The sequence below is a fragment of the Molothrus aeneus genome, chromosome 7 (genome assembly GCF_037042795.1).
Source record: "Molothrus aeneus isolate 106 chromosome 7, BPBGC_Maene_1.0, whole genome shotgun sequence".
NCBI lineage: Eukaryota > Metazoa > Chordata > Aves > Passeriformes > Icteridae > Molothrus > Molothrus aeneus.
This window is the reverse complement of record NC_089652.1, coordinates 27392837-27415921: the sequence shown is the minus strand read 5'-3', so window position 1 is coordinate 27415921 and position 23085 is coordinate 27392837. Positions and strand designations below refer to the sequence as shown.

General features: G+C 44.5%; 1 protein-coding gene and 1 non-coding gene across 7 annotated transcripts in view; one reads left to right on the top strand and one right to left on the bottom strand.

The window, feature by feature from the left end:
• CLASP1 (cytoplasmic linker associated protein 1) overlaps window positions 1-23085 on the top strand; it is a 155426-nt gene that overhangs the window by 20751 nt on the left and 111590 nt on the right. For all 6 annotated transcript variants that reach the window (XM_066553544.1, XM_066553543.1, XM_066553542.1 and 3 more), the window contains exons 2-7: window positions 12508-12586; window positions 12822-12925; window positions 13402-13493; window positions 13581-13656; window positions 16260-16357; window positions 17610-17677. In XM_066553544.1, coding sequence (XP_066409641.1) covers window positions 12508-12586; window positions 12822-12925; window positions 13402-13493; window positions 13581-13656; window positions 16260-16357; window positions 17610-17677 — 517 coding nt within the window. The remainder of the gene's footprint in view (window positions 1-12507; window positions 12587-12821; window positions 12926-13401; window positions 13494-13580; window positions 13657-16259; window positions 16358-17609; window positions 17678-23085) is intronic.
• On the bottom strand, window positions 11243-11359 carry LOC136559140 (U4atac minor spliceosomal RNA). Its single transcript, XR_010783977.1, has one exon. It is a non-coding gene; the product is annotated as a U4atac minor spliceosomal RNA (small nuclear RNA).

Sequence of the window (23085 nt, the reverse complement as noted above, 5' to 3'; positions counted from 1 at the left end):
CCTGTGTGCAGGAAGAGACCCTGACCAAAGGCTTTGGAGGGCACACTTGGGACACCCATCCTACCTCTGCTACAGCAACTCTGTTTTGTGGTGCTCAGAGGCACCTGGGAGCACTTCAGTTCCTTTCTGTTAAGTCAGAATTTCCTCAAGTTCTTGCAGAGACAGTGTAGGCTGGAAGGGTGCTGTTTGCCTGCATGCTGCTTTGTACAGATGAAAGGAACAATAAAACCATAGCTGGTGTTGATTGGTGTTATATGTCTTCTCAAACCCTCCTAAGGAGGCATTTGGGATTGCTTTCCATGGGTATTTTTCCTGGGACCTTTTATTTCTTGCTGGAGAGAAGTAGTAAAAGGGAGGAGTTAGTGCTGCAGTATCTTGACTCCTAGTCCTAATTATCTAGTGATCAAGAAGAATTTTATGGAAAATAATGTAACTGCATTAACCTGTCTTGCAAAATAAAGTTTTCACTATCTTGGATTATTTAATGAGTCACTTAAAGAAACCATCAAAGCCCATGTAAGATCAGCATATAATTGGGCAACTCTTGAAAGAGCATGTGGTCTCTGTAGTAGATTGAAGTAGCTTAGTAGCAAAAAATGTGTTACTGGATTTTTTTTCCCTACCTAATAGAATTTAGGTGACTCTGAATTAAGTCATCAAAAGGAGAGAAATTTGCAGTGACAGTTGATTTCCCTGTCCTGTTTCTGGACAGAGAGCAGACAGCTGGCTCAAGGTTCTGGTTTTGTGCTAGTCTGATGGGTCAGAATCTGGCCTGTAGCAGCTAATTCAAATTCCTTACTTTTGGTTGATGAAAATGTCAAGATACAGCAGAAACCACTGCAGGGCCGGCATAGTTCTTGAAGACTTTTTTATAAAGAAAGAGTTAATAAAGAATCTGTGCTTTGTTTCTGTGTTGCTTTGTGGTTGTGGCATCTTCTTTGATGTACGAATTCAGAGACAAGGAACAGAATGTATATATGTGCTCAGTCAAATTCCCAGTCCTTTGAAAGATGGAGGAAAAAACTCTTGAAATGGTGATGTAATTATACGAGTAGGTCTGCATGGATATTTTTTTCCTGCATCTATAGATCTTAGACTGAACTACATTTGTTACTGGACTGCATGCTGGCACGGTCCCAACACTGCAGGCAGATGTATATGAAGAAGCCAAATAATACCTCTTTCCAACATACAGTACTGCTAGACCTCAGTGTGACAAGTTTATGATAGTAATAATGCTCTGTAGTTCTAGATGAGGATATGAAAACTAATGAAAAACACTACCTTGTATCTCCTGTCGTGCTATGGTGCAGGAAAGTGCTATTAACTTACAGGAGGAAAAGGATGAAGGGCAAGAAGAGGCATAACTGTAGCTGCATCTGCTTCTGAGTCAGTTTGTGGTGTTGATTTTGTGGAAGACTTAGTAACTTATCTGCTTGACTTCTCTTACAATGTCTGTTCTTAAGAAAAAGCAGCCACTTGGTCTCTAACCTGTACTACAAGCAGTGTTATCTGAAAAGCATATTATGTTTCTGTGTTATCCTTAGGCATTGTCATATTTTAAATCCTCTAAATTATGTTTTCTAGCCTGACATAGTTACTATGTGTGAAAGTCAATCTCCAATTCAGCTGAAATAGCTTCTGTGCCTTAGACTGCAAGAGACTTGCCAGCAGCATTCCCTCCTCCTTCCTGAGTCACTTTGCCACTGACAGACTGAGAGAGAAACAGTAATTGAAGCCTATCGCTGTGTGACTTTGAAGTTTTTACTTTTATCAGATGATGTCAAGTTAAAACCTCCTAGATAAATGAACCAAAAGCCCAATGCCTTTTTCTTTGCTGAAAAGAATAACTCAATCCCTGGTATGACTGGCAGTATTTGAACTAGAAGTGTGTGTGTATCTTGCTCCCTTATTCGTGTTGCAGATCCTTTATTAGCTGTGTGAAACACTCTTGAAGTCCAGGATTGTCATGGGTCAGATCATGTAGCTGGAGTCTTTGGGGCCTACAAAATGTTGCCTGGCTTACACTACTCTACATAGAGAAGGATTAAAAAAAAAAAGTTTTTCTGTTTCACAGTCTGTCAGCAGGGTCTTACAGGTGGTGACACAGCAGCTCATTAAACCTGGTTTTGGATTGACAGGGTTGCTTCTAAGAGGTGTTGCAGGTTTTAATGAACAGTCAAAGTCAGTTTTAGCTGAAGACCTATGTGTTAAGAATCAAGTACAACAAAACACCTTCTCTAGAAAAGTGGCCTGACTGATCTAATTTGAGCAGCAGAGGGGAGATGGTGTTGAACTAATTGGCCTTCAGAAACAAATTCTCGGCTGAATTTATTGATGAGGCCCATTCTTATGCAAAAAGAGTTACTGTTTCATTTTACTCGGTTTGGAATATGCAATAAGTCCAACTGGGATGGGAAGAAGCAGTCTGGCATCCTTTTCATGTCAGGTTAACAGTGGCACACTATCACATCCAGCATTCTGTCTGTCTTGTTTCAGAATTCACAAGACACCAGGTTTTGAAGTTCTAAGAGTGACCATGCTTTCCCATCTGTGTGAAAGTTTTGCTGCTGTATTTAAAAAAAAAAAATTATGGGACACTTCAGTTTGGAATAAGTATCTCAAAGGAAATAAACCACTACTGACATTGCAGGAGCAGGAAGACTTACATAGCCTCCAACCTGTTCAGCAGAAAGCAATCTGATCTTGTCAGCAAGTGTCCAGTGAGAACAAACCTCTGAGAAAATAACAGAATTACAAAACAAGGCATCAGCCTTCTAAAATCACCCAAAAAAGTTATTTAAACACTTGATTCAGCTTAGCCATTGTTATATTGAAAATAACAATGAGTTGTGAAGGAGAGAAAAATGTAGTAAAAGCATTGTGAAAGGTGAGTAGAGCCTGTCCAGGACGTACCTGCTTGGTCTGGCTGAGCTCCCCCGGGGTGTCAGTGGCTTCTTTTGTTACACTTACAGCTTCTGTTCCTCTGATCTGCTTCAGGTCTAAAGAGTTCCGTTTAAGATAATTAATCCAAGAACTAATGATTTCGTTGAACACTTAATTAATACTTTTCTTGTGTTAATCCACAAGAATTCATGGAAACCTCTTAACGTGATGGATGCTTGTTTGTGTAGCTGTGGCACTAGAGCATTGATAGGAGCTATTTGCCTGACTTGTTTAAATGTGTTTCTAGAGCTGGATATAGAAGCCAGAATGTATGTGGTTTGTCCCTATAATTTTCCAATTGGTTTTCCACTTGTGCTGTCAGCTGCTCAGATGGCTTGTTCTTTTCCCTTAGCAAAATGCTGGCTCCCTCAAACAGTGCAGGATGCAGAATTCCCTTCTCTTCCCTTGTTTGTGGTTGATTTTTTTTTTGTTTGTTTGTTTGTTTTGGTTGGCTGAGGGTATTTGGTTTTTGGGTTTTTTTTCTGTTTGTGATTTGTTGGGGGGTGGGGGTTTGGTTGTTTGTTTCTTTGGATTTGGTTTGGTTTTTTGGGGTTCTTTGGGTTTTTTGTTTGTTTTTTGTTGTGTGTGGGGTTTTTTTTTGTTGGGGTTTTTTTTGTTTGTTTGTTTTTGTGTTTTGTTTTGGGGGGGGGTTCTGTAAAATGCTTGCAGTTGAACAGGTCTGGAGACTGGATTGCTTCAGCCACAGAAACAGACATGGAGCAGGCACTGCTTGAGCTGTGTTAGCAGTGTCAGCCCATCCATGTGTCCCTGGCTGAATCTTGAACCAGTGATTGCCAGGCTGTTCACCTTGCTCTGCTGTGCCTGGGCTTCTCCAGGTGTACTTTGCAGGAGGTTTTTCATAGCAGTGAGTTATGCTGTGACTACAGTAGCTACAGTAGCCAGAAAAATCTCTCCAGCCAGGTTTTGTTGAAGAGTTGTCCCATGGTGACTACTATCACCTCTTTCAGATCTGGAATGTCAGGTGAGTTGGTTGATAAGGAATGGTTTTTGTATGGAAGTGGGTTTTCCAGACAGCTTATTAGAGAAGCCCCAAGTCCACAGCAGAGCCACAGGGGGACTGCACAGCACTTGGTGCATGTGGTGTTTGCTCCAGAGCAGTTCTGCAGACATTTCCATGGCAAGAAAACTCCCCTTGAAGTGTGCTGCAGATGTCCCAGATCCTGGATACTTCTGGCTAGGTAGCCTGCCTGAGATTGCAAAGCCTTTTTGGGTTCCTGAGCACATGCCAGGCACCCATGTGGCCCGAGGGTGTGCCCTGATTTAGATATATTGTGCCTCACTGTGCTGTCATATAATTGAGTGTCTGTTGGACACAACTAAAAAGGCGACTGTTTTCAGTCTGAGGGAGGAAAACAGATGTTTTATTCTCTTGTGAGAGCTCACAGTGATGCATCAGCTGTTGCTCCAGATCTCAATGATGACAGCCAGAAAGGCAAAGATACACAGGTCAAAAGGAGTTGAGGAGATCAACATTAAATAATTTCTATTTCCTTTGTGTTAAGTGACATGTGGGATTTGGTTCTGAAGCATGTGGAAAGCATTACCCTCTAAGCTAGAATTAACTTTTAAATGGGCAGGGACAGAATATTTTTTTCATTGGTTTCCTAGACCAGACAGATCAAAGTCTGGGAAGACATATAGTTGCCAAAAGTTAAACAATATTAAAAATGATGCTGGACTTGATCAAGAGCTGTGCTAAGAGCTGGATGTAAGACATAGTTAGTTGCAAGAGGCATGCACGGGCTACAGAGTGGTTGAAGCTGCTGAGCCAAAAGCTGTGTAAGAAGGTCTGCAGAGTGCTAGGCTTGGCCCAGAGGTGTCACTTCACTCAAACATCCCTGTCCCTTGCAGGAACACGCAGCAGCTCAAGCAGAGCACATTCTGACAGCTGCCCAGCTTGCAGACAGGCACTGGTACATATCTGCTGCTGTGAGGTCTGGTTCCACCTGCACAGGCACACTCAGGGGAGCAGGTCAGCCCTGGGACTGTGCTCCTGTTCTCTGTTCTTGTGACACTGTTTCTGCTGGGGTCCTGGTTTTAGCTGGAGTATAGCACTGATGGTAAGCCCCTGCAAGTTTTCCCTTAAAGTTGTTTGACATGAATTGAGAAACAGCAATTAAGAATAGCTTGGAGAGGGAGTTAGAGGGAATGGCAAAAGAAGAAACTGGTGTAGTCAAGAGCTCAGGCAGTAGCTCTCAGACTTCACTGACCTTATAGGACAGGGGGAAGCATCACTCTGTTACGGACTGTGCTAGGTCTTGTGGCTGCTGTAGATGCTGGGTTAGATGTAGCTCAGCTGCACCCCTCACTGCTGTTGGTGAGACTGGGAAGTGTTTTAACTTGTGCCTTTAAGGATCATCCTCTGGGCTTTCTCCTGAGTGGGTCAGAAAGAGTACGAGCAGGATTCTGGCTGAAGTGGTGCCTTCCTCTGCGGAATTCCTTCTCCCCACCTCTCACCCTTTTCTCTTCCTAGCACCCATCTCTTCACTTTCCTGGGCTATTGTATCTTTCTGTGGCTGACAAAGGCATCTTGAACCTTCCTTCTTTTCTGCATGGAGTTCTTCACAGTTGTACATTAAGCTGTTGCTGATTGTGTCTGGAGACACTTCCCAAAGGCGTAGGACTGTGTGGTACGTGCTGAGCAGGCAGTCTGTCTGTGCAGGGTGGGAGGTGCTGTGAAAGCTCTAGGTCTTAGGGTGTTTCCAAAATGTTACAAAGACAGTGGCTACTGAAAATGCTATTGCATTTTTAATTGCATGTGTTCCTTTCTTCCCAAACAAGGCAAGAACAAAGCTTCTTTAGCCAGGACCTAGCAAGAGCTGTCATCATCTCGTAAGTTTCCTACTCATTTCAGCTGCTGCCTTCTCCTCACCACTGGGGCTGCTCTGCCTCCTTGACTGATCCCCAGCTTTTTTCACATTGCCAACAGCTGGTGGGACTTTGCTGTGTCTGCATCTCTTTGGTGCCCTCCTCATGAGGCTGGCCATGCATCCTGTCATCATTGCATTGCAGTATTGCTGTTCCTCATAAAAGCTGGTGTTGAATGGTGTAATCTGGAAGTGCAGATGTTCAGAAGCTTGGAAACTAGTGATCAAAGGAAGTATCTGGATATTTGAACATCCTCAGTTTTCAGTAGACTTTGTGAGTCCTAAGGGAGCAGAAGATTGTCAGTGATTATCTGCTAGGTTGTGTGCTTCCCTTGTTTTTTTCCAGATGCTGTCTAAACCTTCTGAAACACTTCTGTTCCAGTTTTAAAATGTGTTGACCCTTTCTATTCTTGTAGTGTTAGAGATGGAGTTGGGGTCAGTGCTTCTGTGCTTGGAGCTTTTTAGGTGTTCCAGCTAATATGGTTCTGCCTGCAGGCAGATTCCCAGTGTGATTTCTCACTTGCTCTGTGCACTGTAGCAGCCTTTTGCTGCTAATGGAGGGGAAAGGCAGTGTTATTAGGTGAAGCAGCCTGCTCTGTTAATAAGGCACATTGCTGTGTTGGCAATTGATTAGTTGCCATAATAAAGGCTTTCCGTTTTCCTACAAAAAACTAAACAGGGCAATGCAATGGCCTTGTTATTTTCCTTGCCATATTCTTTTTGCTTTTCTGTAGCAAAAGGAATCCTTCATACAATGAAGTCTCATTGTATGAGGCTTCATTATGCCTTGAGCTGTGAGATGCAACTAGTTACCAAAGCTACAGAGAAGTAATGGTGCTGATCCCAGGGCAAGATCTCATCAGTGCTCACAGTTATATTAATTTTTCCTTCCTGGCTGAGGACCTGGCTGTAAGTGTAAATGCTCAGCTGGGGGCAATGGAAATGTATGGAACAGTGGCAGTGTTTGTGACTAAGATATTTAACTGTTTTGTGGTGAGGAACCAAAGACAATAGCAGTTGGTAGTGCAGGTGTTTTGTTTTGATGTCATTTCATGTGAAGACACTAAGCGTTGAATATCCATAGCTGTAAGAAGCTGCATAAGCAGGACCACCTTGCTGAAAAATGGTGCTGCTGCTGTTTTTCCAGCAGTGTTTGGGGTAATTGAGATGTGAAAGTGTGAAGTAAGTTGTAACTCTGCTTTCCAACTGCAAATTCTCCTGTTGTATTACCATGAGTGCTGCTTCCCTGGAGACTTAGCAGACTGTATTTTGTGTCAGTGGTGATTTACCCACTGTGCTGTCTGGAGCTCTGACCTTGCTCAGGGTAGAAAAGCCTCCTCGACTCCACAGCAGTGACTCTGCAACTTGTGCTTCCCTCCATGTCCTTTGGAGAAAGCCCAGTGGCTGCTCCTCTTCTCATCATACACAACCACAAGTGGAGAACCTTTGCAAAACAGGGTGAAGTTATTCTTTGGAATTCCCCCCTTCAGTTCCCCTGAGCAGAGGCAGGGTAGGGAGCACTGTGATTGAGGGCTGACTTGGTCCAGCTCTTTCTCCTGGGACACACTTGTCAGCTTTTCTGGAAGCAGATGTCTGCATTTCAGGGTGATCGAGTTCTTTTAAGCATCACTTTGTGGAATTTTTGTAATGATAACTTTTTGCTCTGCAGTGCATTTTCTTTAAATTGCTTTGAATTTCTCATGTGTTCTACCAAATCTCTAGCTTTTAGATCAAGAGACAACTGAGGCACTTTGTTGGCTTTTTTTTACTGAATCCAGAAGATAGTTACTGGAATTTTTTGCTTTTGCACATGAAAGGTGCCCTTGTGTCCTAACAGTAGTGGAAAAAATACATATCTGTAGAGATCATTTCTGACAACCTTTTCTTAATGTCTCCCAACATTTAAATGACCTTAGTTCTCCTGGAATTTATTTCACTGTAGAACAATGCATTTTTTACTGAGTTGCTCATCTGTTACTAGGCTTGTAAATGAAGAAGAACTTTCAATAACCAGTGTTTTTACATGTGCTTATTTTACAAGTGCTGGTGGTTTCATTGGGTGTTTCAGTTCACCTAATTCCATCAGGGAAGTTGAGGATTTTCAAGGTGGTGTCTGTGACAGAATGAATGGTATCTCATCAATCTAGAGAAAGAACTCAAGAATATATATTTAAAGTTTTCCTCCCATTCAGCTCTTTGACCATAGCTTGCAGTCATGCCAGTAAAATCAGTTGTGCTGCTCTTGCTGCCTTTTTCTTTGCTGGTGTTGGTTTTGCAGATTGTGTTGTACAAAAAACCTTAGTGTCTCTGTGAGGATTGTTGGGTTGGGGCGAGGGACTCATGCTTCCAGTGCAGATGTGGTGCTGCCTTGGAAGATGAGTGTTAACTCTTGGAATGGCAGAAGGATATGGACTATTCCAAGGTGGATGTGGTTATAGTCGTGTGCAGGTGGGATACAGCATTTCAGAAGCTGATTCCAGATTTCTCTGACAGGACTTTGGTTACTGCTGTGCTGACCCAAAATACCTGGCTTCAAAACTAAATTTGCCAATATCATCTCACTTCAGCTTGGTCTTGAGTGCCCAGTTCAGTTGTGGTGGATGTTTCATGTCACAAGGAATTGGAACTGCTCCCTCTCTGATCAGCACTGATCAGACCAGCAGTGATGTGAGCCATCTCTGCTTGCCTTGGACTTCTCGGTGTGTAATCTGAAGTGTTACACTTTTTTCAAAAGTATATTAAATTTACTCCAAGTATGCAAGCACTTCTCCATGTTTTTGCTTATGAATCCAGATTAGCTAAGCAACTGTTAAAAAAACCCCGTGGTTGAATACTCTTAGAATTCTTTTTTTTTTTAATATTGAAATTTAGAAGTCTTGTCTTCCATTTCCCATGCCTTCTCCAAAGAAAACCTCTCAGAGTTCAAAGTGAAATAGCTGAGCTGTGTCAGCATTGGTGACAATCAGCATGTTGGAGCAGCATGAATCAAACTGGTGTCACAGCTGCTGTAGAAGCTCTCTCCAGCATTCCCGTTTAGGTCCCGAGCTGTCAGGCAGGGAAGGTTCAGCAGGAGGCTGGCAGAGTGCAGTGACTTTGTGGGGGTGTACTGCCCACCCCACTGCTGTTTCCCTGCAAAGAGGGGGGAGAAGGTTCCTGCAGCCACCTCCACATCCCTGCTGTGGCATGGTGTGGTGAGTGGAGGGAAGGGCTCGTCTCTTTCCCCCCCTCTGAGTTTGTCCAGGCCATTGGGGTGGCCTGAAGCTGATTCACTCTGGTTTCTTTGTGTTCAGTCAGATATTGCTGGATTGTGCCGCTTCTTTACCCTTTTATAGGAGTGTGTTTAGGTGTGTCTTGTTTTAAACTGGATGGATTTGTCTGCCGTGCTTGGTGACCATGTACTGCTGGAGCAGATGATGATGGACTCTGCTCTCTGATATGGGGAGCTGCCTGCAAGTCTTTCAGCACCACCCAGATATTAAAGGACAGATGCTTTGAGTTGCTTTTGTTGACCTCTGAAAAAAGGACTGTCTGTATTGGGAAAGGCTGTGTTGCATCCTGGGAACTAACAAGAGACTTCTTTACTGGGAGAGATGACCTGGCAGTTGGAGAGAGGCAGGAGAAGGGTTTGCTGACAGCCCTTGGCGCCTACAGAAAGTACTCTGAGACAAGACAAAGCAGCAGCAGATGCCAAATGAGCTGAATACTGGGTGGCACGACTTGCTTTATTGCCTGTCTTGGGGAACCTCAGGAGTCAAATGAGCAGAGCAGACCCTCAGGCCGAGGGCTGTCACTCTCTGATTCTGTGATCACTCTTTTGGGGGCCCGTGTAAATAGGAGGCTAAAAGATTTGTGCTGATGTCAAGGCCTGGAATAGCTGTGTAGTTATCAGCATTGCAGCATTATCTGGAATTTCGGCTGGAGAGCTGCCCTTCCTGTGCCTTGGTGTGGAGCTGTGCCCGCCAGCTGGCTCCCTGGGGAGAGGCCTGCATCGGGATCACGGCAGTGGGATGGCTGCTGCCAGGGCCCATCGCTGCTCCCGAGCTTCCTCCTGGCCCCTGGTGTGTGTTAATTCAGGCAGAGCTTCAGTAACTGTTCCAGCACTGAATGGGTGGGCTCTTCAGTGCACTCAGTGCAATGCAGCCAGGGCTGGAATTCAATTAATTCTTTGTTCATTTGCCAGCCGTGCCCTGGGTTGTCTGTTATCTGTCTGTAGCGGATCTGTTGACTCTGTCAATCCATACATGATTTCTGCTTTCTGCCTCTGACCTTGTGAGGCAGGTGTCACATTGGGGTTGATAAATGAATCCAGCATAGTTGGGAGTAACATTTGCTCACCCCAGTTGCTGTTTCCTCAATAGCTGTCCAAGCACCACTGTAATAATTGTGCTAATTTATAAGGACAACAGCAAAAATCGTGCATAGCTTAGCTCATCCTCCTGGCCTTCTCCTGGGGGTGAACTGCAGGGTATGTTTGCACTGTGCATGGTTTCCTCTCATGTTTGAGTGATGAGTTCCCCTCACTCTTCCTGGCTTTCGGGCAGTTTGAAGAAGAGATGGATTCCTTCCTCTCCCGGGATCGAATTTATCCCTGGGGCACATCTCTGTAATTGCAGGCAGCACACTTATCTCTGTGCAGGATGCTGCCGTGATGGGGCTCTGATCAGGCAGCTGTGAATGGTGACTCAGAGTCCCATTGACTTTCCCTAAAAGCCTCTCTGCGCTGATGCGGATCTGGAGCCCCCCCTCTTGCTGGGGCTCTGCTGCCGGGCCCCAGGCGGGCGAGGCTCCCCTGAGCCAGCAGACACGGGCAGCGATAGCCCTTAGGGCAGCTGGCTGAGCATTTGGCAATGGTAGATTACATCCAGTGTGCGAGATGAATGTGAAAACGAAACACAGCTAAACAAAAGCACGAGGAAAAAGCTTCTTTGGTGTATGAATAAATATTGTTGAATTAAAAATTGGCAGTGTTGAAGGGTCTGTTACTGTGAGGGGAGAAGACTGCAGGTGCTCTTTGGAGAAGGTGAAGTTGTATGTTGGGAGAAGTTAGGATCCAGGGGCTGGTATTTAGGAAGGTTTTTTTTACAGGATACTTGGCATGGAGTAGTAGGCTGTTTCCCTGGGTGTTTGGAGCCGAATTTGGAGCGAATCCATGTGACAGGCTGAGGGCTGTGGGGTGAGCGCTGCTGCGCGAGTAGCGCACGGGGTTCAGCGCAGAGCGGCCCCGTACGGGCTCCGCTGGGAGCAGCGCTGTGCATGGAGGGGGCAGGGACAATGGGGGCGGCGCAGGGAGGTGGGACCGGGGCCCGGAGGTCGCAGCCCCACGCGGGTCCCGCACAGCGCCGTGGGAGGCTCGGTTTAGCTCGAGGCGAGCGTTGTTCAGAACGCGCCGCGCACACGCCGCGGTGCGAGGTTCCAAAAATTGCGCCGCGCACGGAGCGGGCGCTGCTGTGTTGTTTAAGGCGTTAGCAGGGCTGCTCTCGCCAAACGCTCATTGAGCAGCCGCGCAACCCCCAGATAAGGACGGTTGGCGGCCGCTGGGGCGCGCGGCCCGTAGGGGGACGCGAACCGCGTCCAGGTCCCGGCGAGGGGCGGCGCGCCCCCGCCCCGCCCGCTGCCCGACGCCCGGCTCGGGGGCGCGCACCGCGCGGGGCTCGGCGCGCCCGGGCGGCTCCGACCCGGGTTCGAGCCCTTCGGCGGCGCCGCTACCCAGAGTGCTCCGCGCCAGACTGGCGCAGATTTGCATAGGGGCGGGGCCGCCGCGGCAGCGGAGCGCGCCCTCTGCCGAGCGGCCGCGGCACTGCAGGGCACGGCTCCGGTAACGCGCGGCTGCGGGGATAACCGAGCTCCCGGTACCGGGAGGGACAGCGGGTACACAACGAGTACAGCTGTGTGCGTGTATACACGGGAGTGCAAATACATGTATGTATTACAGTATCGTAGAATATCCTGAGCTGGAAGTAACTTACAAGAATCATCAGCTGCAGTTCTGGCTCTTGCACAGGACAGCCCCAACAATCCCAGATGTGCCTGAGAGCCTTATCCAAGCAATCCTTGCCTCTGGCAGGCTTGGGACCACCACCACTGCACTGGTTGTCTGTGTATATATGTACAGTTGTGGGTATGTACAGGGAGCTGGGCTGTGTTGGAGCATTCCTGGTGGCACCACCTCGGGAGCCTGGCTGTCCCTAACGCTTCTAGGCGTGATTAACCTCGGTGCTTATCCAGAAATTTAGGGAGAAGTGTCTTGTACCAGCATGATCATGATCTATAGAGTTTTGTAAAGTGTTTCACACACAGGCTACACAGTACATTCAGTATGTGATGTACCTTTTTTTAGTAAGTAAGCTTAGTTAAAATCAGAGCAGGTTTTCTGATCTGCAGCCTGTCATGAAGCTTCTCTCAAACTAGGTGTCTTTCTTTGAATTCCAGTTACATCATAATAGTGTTTGGTTTCATTTCTGCCAATAAATAATTAAGCAATTCTTAGTGCATACCATTTTCTAATTATAGTTGTAATCATTGCAATGAATTAGGAATGCTAGTTACAGCAAATACTGAAATGGTTTATGCACAAGGTTTGTGTACCTTGCACATCTATATACATGAATTTAGCACTGAGCAGCAATCACAGTTGCAGTGCACTCTTAGTTCATTGCCTGTTCTGTGCTTGCAGGTGGTTCTCCTGGGGATTGACATCATCTCTGCACTGGTGTCCCGCTTGCAAGATCGCTTCAAGGCCCAGATTGGCACAGGTGAGGGGTCTCTGTGTGAGTGTCACCATCACTGCCACCACCTGCACTGGCTGCTGGACTCAGAGCTGTCTTTGTTCCCAGGAGAGCACTTGGGAGGTTCTCAGTGGTTTTCATCCTCTGCTGAAGGGCAGTGAGGCTGGTGCATCCATCGGGCTTTGGGGGAAGAGCAGAGGGGCTCTGCCACTGTTACATTTTTTTCCTGAGGTATTTGAATGTTCCCATTTTCTTTCCCTAGTGCTGCCAAGTTTACTTGATAGGCTGGGAGATTCTAAGGACTCAGTGAGGGAGCAGGATCAGACCTTGCTGCTGAAAATCATGGAACAAGCTGCTAACCCTCAGGTATGCTCAGCAGTCCTCCAGAGAATGAATGACTGGCTGTGAAAAAACAGGAAACCTTTTTTTCTGTCAGAAGGTTTTCTCTGCCATTTTTCTGTCTGAAATGGCTTCATCCCCCTAGACCTTGTTATAAGATGTTTACTTCACTTGGGAAGGCTGTTGCCTGACAGGAAACACAAGATCATGTCAGTGGATTTCCCAGGGATGGGATGGGTATATGCCAAGAGTTATTGTTCCAGGTTTTTGGAAAGTACTTGCTTTCTGTAAGTATGTTTTAGGTAGTGGGGAGTTACTGTGAAGTGAGCACAAAACAAAGAATTAGTCAGATCTAAAAGTATCTTGCTCCTTTTTGTCCTGTTCTCTTTGGATGAGTGTAAGGCTTGTATTTGAGCTCCAGAGGTGGTGTGGTGTATGTCTGCTGGAAGACAGAATCTGTTTCTTACCCTATCTCATTTTTTTCTCTTTCCTGTCTTCCTCAGTACGTGTGGGACAGGATGCTGGGAGGATTCAAACACAAGAATTTTCGGACAAGAGAAGGGATTTGCCTCTGCCTTATTGCAACGCTCAATGCGTAAGTCAGAACCTTCTGCAAACCTTGTGTGTTGTGTAGATGAGCCTGCTCTGATTCCTAATGGTGCTTTTTGTTCTTTATTCCCAGATCTGGAGCTCAGAGTTTAACACTGAGTAAGATAGTGCCACATATATGTAACTTACTTGGAGATCCAAACAGCCAGGTGAGCTTTTGCTGTGAGTCACATCTAAAGGTTGTGCTGCTTGCCTTGTTGGTAAATGAGCTAATTGTGCTGCTGGTGGTGAGCTCTGAACAATGCTGTGCACACAGAACCCTTGGCTGGTTTTGGAAAGGTGTAATTTGAAGTATGTTCAAACCAGCATATCAGTTACTCCAAGGGTTCAGCAGAACAACATGAATCTGCAGGTGAGATGAACAGAAAAGGGAAACCTTTGTGGGAAGGGAACTCCTGTGCCTTGGAGGCTGCAGCGATCCCTTTGGGCTCAGTGCAGCACCCCTCACCTTCAGAGAGAAACCAGTCTGGGCAGGGAGGGCAGATGGGGTCAGTCAGACAGCCTGGCCATATGCACTGGCCATACCACAAGTTGTACAGGCAGTTTCTGAATAGGGGGGAAGACAACCTGTACCAGGACCTTTAATCAGCAATGCTACCCAATGAAAATACAAGTGGAATAAAATCTGTTATTCCCTAGTGCTTTTTTTCTTGTTTGGAATTAGGTGTAAGTATGTGGGGTTAGTAAGAAGAAGGAGGTGGACAAGTAGTGTTCAAACTCGCTGTGTAATGTGGACTAGCAGTTTTTGAATAATGCTGTTGGTTGTTCTGCCAGCATTGGTGACACATCTGTGATCCAGGTCTGGAGAGGGTGTTCAGCTGGAAGGAGGTGTGGGGAGTCCAGCTGGAGAATGGGTTTGTGTTTGCTCTGGGGAGTTGGCCAGATTTCTGTGGCTGTCAGGGTCTCCCCTTGCTAAGAGGACTGAGAGTGAAGCAGCCTTCCCTTGCTGCTTGTGCCAGTGCAGGATGGTAAGCTCATTACTCCAAGAAATTTAATGTTTAGGGTCCTCTGTAGTTCTCAGCTTGGGACTCTAAGCAAGCTGTTACCCTCCAAGGAAATCTTGAGTTTATGGCTTAAGCACAGAGGTGCCTTGGTGCTGCCATAGATGAGCTGTTGAATTAACAGGAAAGATGGTGAGGGCACTGAGACATTTTTCCTCTGTGCTGCCTCTTCCTTGTGCCTGCCACAGCTCCTAGTCCTGTATCCAACTGCAGGGGGAAACAAGGCTGATCTTTCCCTTTCTCCTGGGTCTGGTGCCTCATCCCCAGAAAGCCTGTGCCTGAATTGGTCAGACAAAATCGCTGTGCCAGTGGCTCTGGGTGAAGCAGTGTCCGCCCTGGGGCAGGGCTGGTCCCGGGCTCCCCTGGAGCTGCTGCTGAGCGCTGGGAGCCTCGCTGGGCTCGGTCACTGCTGCCCTCTCTTGGAGAGAGGAGAGAAACAGTTCCCGGTCAAGTCCAGTTTTTTTTCTTTTGTTGTGGATGTGAAAGCTGTTCCATCAGAGCCCTTTTCAAAAATAGTGCTTTTGTTGTTTTCATCTGATGTGATTGAGTAACCCAATGTGCATCTGATGTGACAACACTCCTTAAACTCTGATCATTTTCTCAAAAATAAAATTACTAAAGCTTTATTATTGCTGTGGTAGACTAAACCAAGTATAATGTTGTGGGCTCCTTGCCTTGCCTCTTGGGATTTACAGTCCTGCAGCTGTGCCTCTGCTTAGCTGTGCACACAGGGCAATCCTTGCTGTGCTCAGGCTGGGCTGGGGTCTGTGCACCCCAAAACTGGGGGCACCAGAGGGGTCCCCACAGCCTGCTGTGCCCAGCAGCACTGGTGGCAAATGGGGCTGATGGGCAGGAGTGCTGAGTGAGGGCTGGCATGAGTGGAGCAGGGGTTTGGAGGCTGGCAGGGACCTGCTGAGTGGGAAGGTTGCGGAGCAGGAGAACGAGGAGAGGTGGGTGTGAGTCAGGTGTTGGGGTTTTCTTTGGCCAGGAGGCAGGGTATGTGTGCCTGCCCTTGGACTCCCACCTACAGGCAATTCTGGCTTGTGTCTCAGGATATTCCATGTCTAGTTCTGGGGTGTATGTGGGGGTAGCTGCTGGGCCATCCTCTGAGAAGCAGAAGTGCACAGTCGGTGTTTCTGCAGAGCAGATAGTTTGTTTACCTTCTCCGCCTGCTGTGTCTAGTGAAGGAAGGTTTTAAGTACAGAAAGGTGACACTTAATCAGATTTATGTCTCTTCTGTTGGCTGGAAGGAAGGATGTGCTCAGCAATTTCTTGCAAATCAGTTTGGAAAATATGCAAAATTCATGGTGACTCAGGTGATTGATTACTCCTCCCTTCCTCCCTGTTTTTTTATCAACAGAGAAATGTAAGTTTTTAAGATAGCATTAAAAATCAGTTTATTTTACAATCTCCCAGTAATATAAGATCTGTTTGTGTCTCTACCTTTTTTCATCCAGTAAATGTACCTGTTGTATACAATGGGAGGAGTTTGGCAAAGGCAGCCAAGCTCCTTTTGCACGAAACCTTTCATCTTCCACCTTCACTGCCTTTCCAATTCAATTACCTGCTGATACTGTTAACATGTGAAAGGCAGGGTTGGAAGCTCCTTTATGAGCTGTGTGGTAATGTGTATAGTGGCAGCTGTTGTTGCTGAGAAATAGACAAATTTAGTTCTCTAATGTAGGACTTACTAGGGATTTTATTAATTTAAATTGTAAAGATGATTGATTTCTCTCATGTCTCACATCCAGGTTCGAGATGCAGCAATAAACAGCCTTGTGGAAATTTACAGACATGTTGGTGAGCGTGTAAGGGCTGATCTCAGTAAAAAAGGATTACCCCAGTCTCGGTAAGTTGAGAATATCCTTAGGTCTTCACTATTTTTGGGCTGCTTTTTATTCCCTTCCTTCCTTCAGAAGACTTCGGGAACCTCATGACCTGAACCTTCTCCCAGGATCATTGTTTCATTTCTTATTTTTATTTTTTAATCTGATAAACACTCAGATTTACTTAGTGCTGATCAAGATGAAGGGAATTAATACTTTTCCTGTAGGTTCTGCATATGTAGAGAGGAGACACTTCAGAGTAGCTTGTGTTTATGCAACTTAGGCTGTCATAAACAAAAAAACTCACAAACAAAATAATCCATTTTAATATTTTATTTAAGAAAAAAAACCCAGCTTCCCTCCCCTGCCCCCCCAACCAAACCCCCTCAAACAAAAAGCAACCAAACTTACATCAAAACCAAAGCCATGTCTCTCTGCTTCTGCTGTTTCAGGTGCATTAGACAGCTGCTGTGCATCTTGCCTCCAGTGCTCAGGGCAGAGCATGGTTAGCCCTGAGGATGGAGTAGATGGCAGCTTGCCACTGCTCAGAGGGAAGAGGTGGTTCTGGAGTTGGGGCACATGCAGGTGGAGGCAGCACTGTTGTTGCCTCTTGTTCTCCAGTGGAAGCATCTGCTCCCACAATGTGCCTTAAAGTAATAAACTCACTGGGAAGGAATGATGAGATGTGATAAGAATCTTCTGCTCTGCCAGACCTGTGACATAAATGGGAAGGTGTCAGGGCCAGAGACAAATGTTGTGTCAAGTTGGTTTTTAGGGGTGTGTTTTGTGGTATTTCTGTAAATAGTTAAGATAGAAAAAGTGGTGATGAACTGGAACTAGAACAATTAGCCTTATCACATCTTCAGTAATGTAGTATTTTCAATTATATCTCAGGTTTTCCTTTCAGCTTTTGTGTGTTGGTGTTGTTTTTTTTTTATATTAAAATAACTTCCTTGCATTGACATTTTCTGCTGACATTTTTTACAGTTCTCCCAATGACCAAATCTCCCAAAGCCAAATCTGTTCTATAAGATCATAAAATGTTAGAATTTGGCTGCCCAGGGAAGTGGTGGAATCACCATCCCTGGAAGTGTTCAGAAGCCATGTGGATGTGGCATTTGAGGACATGGTTTAGTAGTAAACATGGTGGTGCAGGGTTAAAGGTTGAACTCGATGGTCTTAGAGGTCTTTTCCAGCCTTAGGGATTTTATGATTCTAATATTCCTAAAATTTAAATTCAGTTGTTCATTGTGTATTTCTTTAACTTTCAAACAGGTTGAATGTAATTTTTACAAAATTCGATGAGGTCCAAAAATCTGGAAACATGGTCCAGACTTCAGTTGGTGAGTAGAAGTATTCTCTGTTTGATGCTTTTAGCAATTTTCAGTTGGGGAGGCATTCAAATGCATATACAGCAAGCATTCTGTTAGGGGAAGCAAGAATGGTGATTGTTCAGAAATATACACAGTGCCTTTGCAACAAATAAAATGGATGTTTAGTTTGTCTGCTGTCTTTTTGTAGTATCAGGAGAAGGAAGCCTAAGTTTTGAGAAGAGAAGGTGATGCTATTAACTGTCTCCTTTTCCTTTTGAGTTACATTAGGAAAATATTTCTCCTGTTCTCAAGTCCATGTGCATGTAAGTTGTTCATAAGGTGAATTAAATAGTAATTTCAGAGAATTGCCTTTTCAGTTTAATGCCCTAAAAGGCACAGAGAGTGTACACAATAATGCAGCAGTGTTCTGTTTAAAGCTCATGTTGTTTGTATTTTGCAGTTCCTAAGTGTCTGGGATTCCTCCCAAATCTGTCCAAAACCAGGACACTAAATTTGCATATTTTGTATGTTTAGGACTGATAGCCAAAGACCCTTAATCTGAGCCTTAATTCTGTCTGTCTTGTCTGAGACTAGTATTTTGCTTAGTGTAATAACAAGTGTTTATTACTGTGTTTGCAGATAAGCTTATGAGCGAGGAAATAATTTTACCAAGTATTATAAATTTAATAAGTATTGTTTAACAGTAAATTTTTGTGAGAATCCTTGGTGAGGAAATGCATCTTTCTGCTGCCAGTTGAGTAGAGCAGATGAAGAATCTGAGTTCTGCACTGTGTGTTCCCATCAACTCACACCCTCTGCAGGGCCAGGAGCAGGGGAGGTGATGTCCCAGCCATTCCCACCATGCTCTTCAAAGTCAAGAGAGCAGAGAGGTGTTTTCTCTTTTAAATAGGAAAAAACCCTTTTTCACTTCTGGCCACCATTCTTCTTGCATAATAATTTTACAACACAGTAAACTTCATCCCTGCAGAATCAATAAAATTAACTGATTTGAAAATCCTGAAATTATAGTTTGAATTATTCAGAAATGTGATGTATTATCTTGTATGTTTGGGAATGATGATGACCTAGTACATGTTCCTCTGTGATGGAATAGGTTAAAGTTATACTTTTGCATAATATGGGACTATTTTGTATGTCCAGGTGGACAAGCCTTACGGGGGTAAAAAAGTGTAGTTGAGAAACAAATGTCCTTGTTCTTCTTTAACAGGTGGGAGGGGAAGTAAATATTTAATCCCTTAGCAAACTTGTTTAGGTTCCCGGCCTCCAGATGATTTCTCTGAAACCCCTACTCAAACTGAAACAGATTTACTGCTGACTCAACTTCCTTGCTTTCTGCTTGGCTAGGCTAAGGTGGAATTTTTGTCTTGCTAGCAGTGGAATAGAATGAACTTTCAACAAAAGAAAAAGCAATTTGATGCATCATTGTACTAGGTAGATTGCTATTGTTTGGTGTTTCTAGGAGGCAGACTTGTGATCTGAGATGTATTGCTACATCTGAAGCATCAGATCTTCTACTTTTAGGCTTCATTGAAAGTTATTTTTTCCTTTATACCCCTTTGTCACTGTTTCAGTGAAAGATTTACCCTTTTGTGCATTGAGGTCCTGAGATGTTATGATCTCCATCTTCTGACTCCATGGACAGGCTTTCAGTACCTCCCAACACAAGTACTCCTGTATTCTGCACTCTGTTTAACCTGATCTCCTGATGTCTCCCTGCTCTTGCTTGTGCTGTGGCAGGATGCAGTCTCTGGAGTCTGTGTGTGGGGTAGGATTTCTGCTCAGTAGACTCTCCTGTTTGAACATTGACAAAAAAGTAGCCTGGGGGAAAAGGGAGGCTGGAGGAGTGTTAAGGGTCAAAGAGAGCAAAGTGTAGGATCTCCTATTGTTCTGCCAGAACCTTTTCATCTTCCCTAGAAATGAAAAAGTTGTTCTATAGTAGCAGAATTAAAGTAGTTCTCATTTGTGAAGTTAGTAATGATAACATTACTAATAACATTTTGTGTGTGTGTTTGAGGGGAGGGTTCAGTTTCCCTTAGTGTCATAGGTTTGGTTGTTGCTTCCTCCTTGCCCTCCAAGCACAGCACAAATACAGCATTACGTGCTCGTCCTATCTTGTGTGTCAACAGCTCTGTGCAACTTGCAGTTTATCTGTCTGAGATTGTGTAAGCCAGCAAAAGGAGCCTTATCTTCACCCACAGTCACAAGTTTATTGTGGCCTGTGAAAGACAGACAAGCTAAATTTGTCAGGTTTCTTGTGTCCCTGCCACTTTCTGAACAAAGGTGACACTTTCAGCAGTTGTCAGAGTCACCAGGGAGGATGGTGATAGATATTGCACATGCAAAAGATTTGCCTTTCTCAGGAAATGGTGGAAATAGCTCAGTCTTGTTAACCCTTTGAACCTGGCAGAGTGGTTGGGTGGGTGACTGTGTGAATGTGCTTCTCTTGTGGGTAACCAGGAGCAGGCTGTTGGCTGAAAGGTCACTCATAACTGAGCACCAGAGTTATGCTAATCACTGCGAGACTTGAAAGTGGTTGTCAAACCTCTCTTAGCACAGAACACAGTGCTACTGCGCAGCTGGGGCAGCAGCTCTGGCTTCTAGAGCAGTGGAACACAGTAAAAACTGGTCTCTTGCCTCTGACACTACTGTTTGGGACAACAGTTACCTCTGCCAGGTCACTGAGGATTCAAGTAAAAGGAAGGAATTGCAGCAGCACTCTCTGTATGTCAGCAGTACTTTGGAGATTAGTGAGTTGCTCTAACTTGTTAAAGTTTTCATATCAAGTGGTTCCCAAGACACAAACAAACAGAAATCTTACAAAGACTACTAGAAAAGTTGCTTAAAATAATAGGACATTCTCTTAATCCACAGAAGAAATCTAATGAGTCAACTCTAATCAGACTGAATTTCAAGTCTCTGAAAATAATTCATGTTTTGTTTTGGCTTATCTTTATATACTGTAGTCCATTAGTGCTTGTTTAAGTTTATCTTGAATTGTTTGATTATTTTTTTGGCTAGGCTTTGTTTTTATCATTTAGTAACACAAGAATCAAATGCATAGTGGGGTGGGGGAGGTTTGCATAGTAATCTGAGGTGTTTCATTAAGTCGGGGGAGGTTTTGGCATGCCCAAGTATGCTGCTTGTTGCTAGGCTACCAGGAGCCCTTATAGCTAGAATATGAAGTTAAAATCCATGCTGGATTTCTTGATGATTCTCAGTGCATCTCTGTTTTGTTATTTGGCATATAATTAGTCAGCCTCTTGAAGCAAAAATTATAGTTTTTCCCCCTTTGGGCTTTCAGCAAGCTAATTATTTTCTGTGTAACTGCTTTTGCTAATTATGCAGATGCCTTATTCCCCTGGGACAAATACATTTTCAGCATGAAAGAGCCAGTAATTGCCAGCTAGTCAGCTGCTGTTTTTGAGTGGCATTGTGTGATGATCTTCAGTTGGATGTGATACAGAGAGAGGCTATTGGACAGAGACTCCAAGAAATTCATGGTGTATGGGTTTCCTTGGTATTATCTGGAAGGGCCTTTACAGAAACTGTACAGGTTTTCCATAGATTTGAATTGACTTTGAATCAGATTTGGACTCCAGAAGATGTTATGATCAAGTTTCAGTGAAGATTAAGAATAAAATAAATTATCTACTGAAAAATACAGGCTGATAGGAATCAATCACCCAAACCAAAGTTTTTAGCAACCAAAATGTTTCAGTGTGGTTTTTATGCTTTTCATCATTGTGATTATCCTAATATGATACAAACCTTCATTTTTTATGTAAGTCACATAATTTTTGTGAGATGCATTTATATTTGTGCATGAAGGGATATTGTAGTGGTGTTCCTGTGGCAAAGGAGGGCATTGAACTTTCTTGTTGATGTTGAATTTTGACTCACAAGAGCAAGGTTTAGGGACAGTGGAGGTGGTAGTGGTCTTGGGCTGGAAGGAAATCAAAGCAGGATCTTAGAGCCAGAATTCTGGAGCTGAAATCTCTCCCCCACGGGTACTTGTGGAGTAAGGTGAGGGGAGGATGCAATTTTGGTAGCTGACTGCATGAGTGTGTGTTCTAAGAGTAAGCAAGTTAATTAAAACAGTGCTGAAATAAAAGACATGATAATTTCAGTTACTGAAAACATATGAAGAGGGAGCAATGCTACTTTTCAGTAGAACTGCTTCTATTTGGGAAGGTGTACAAGACAAATATGCTATTTACTAAATGAATTCTGTTTGTGAAGTTGTGAACTTGGAGTTAAATAGATGAAAACTGGAGCTATTTTAGAGTCCTTTTTTTTTGCTGGTAATAAAGCTGAGTCATTGGAAACTATTCTCATATTTATTATATGAAGGAAAACCACCCACATTTGCCAAGTGGTGCCATGCATCTGAGGGTGGAATATTGTTTGTTTGTCAACACACATCCAAGCAGCAGAATTGCAGATGGGAAGGAGTGACAATTGTCCAGGATAACAGATATTTTGAACCAGTAAATGCTGCACTGTGCTTTTTTGCATTCATACCTTCTTGTGCAATTAAATTGCCATTATGGCTTGCTCTCTATTAATACAGTTCTCACGTTGGAATACAAAGTGAAACAGAAGATTGGTTTAATTGACTCAGCATTTTTAGGGCATGAAAAAAGCAAATAAATGCCTCTTCACCTGTGTGGGCCAAGAGAGAGCAGCAGTGTCTGAGTGATATTTGAATGAACACCATTAATTGATAGTACATCCTTGTGGAAGGATGTACTATCAATTAATAAAATGTATAAATGGACAAGAGGAGCTCTGCTCCCTTTCTGACAGCTTTGTAAATAAGCATATTGCTGACATTCTGGCATGCAGCAGGGGAGGGGTGTGAGCAGGCAGGCACAGGGGGGCACATGGAGCTCAGCTCATGCTGAACAGGCTTTTATTTTGGAGGAGAGGTGGCAATCGCCTGCTAGGTCACACAGCAAAGGGGTGTAGGAGGCTGGCGAGTTTGCTGGTGATTAAGTTGCTGAGAAACATGTACTGAGAGACGGCTGCTCCCCAGCACAGCGCCCTTCTCCAGCAGCTCCCCAGCACTGCAGAGAATAATGACTACAGGGAAAGGTAGGTGCTAATGAATGTGCCACGCGGGTGGATGTGTTTATTTGTTAATGGCTGAGTATTCCACTGCTCTGCTTCTTTCTAACGGTGTGTGGAGACTGAAGCAATCTTGCAGTAAAAGTGGAACTTAAAAAAAATAGTCTGCAAGCATCTGTAGCCTGGTGTCATCAAGCTCAGTTTAAGATTATATAAAATATGATAAATGGTCTGTTTGATGGGGTGAAGAAAAAGAATGTCTGCTTAAGTAAGGGACCAGAACAGGTTGAGAGAGGTGAAGGACATGAATTTTCAGAAACCCTGCTGATCTGGGTTGTTTTTGAGTGATC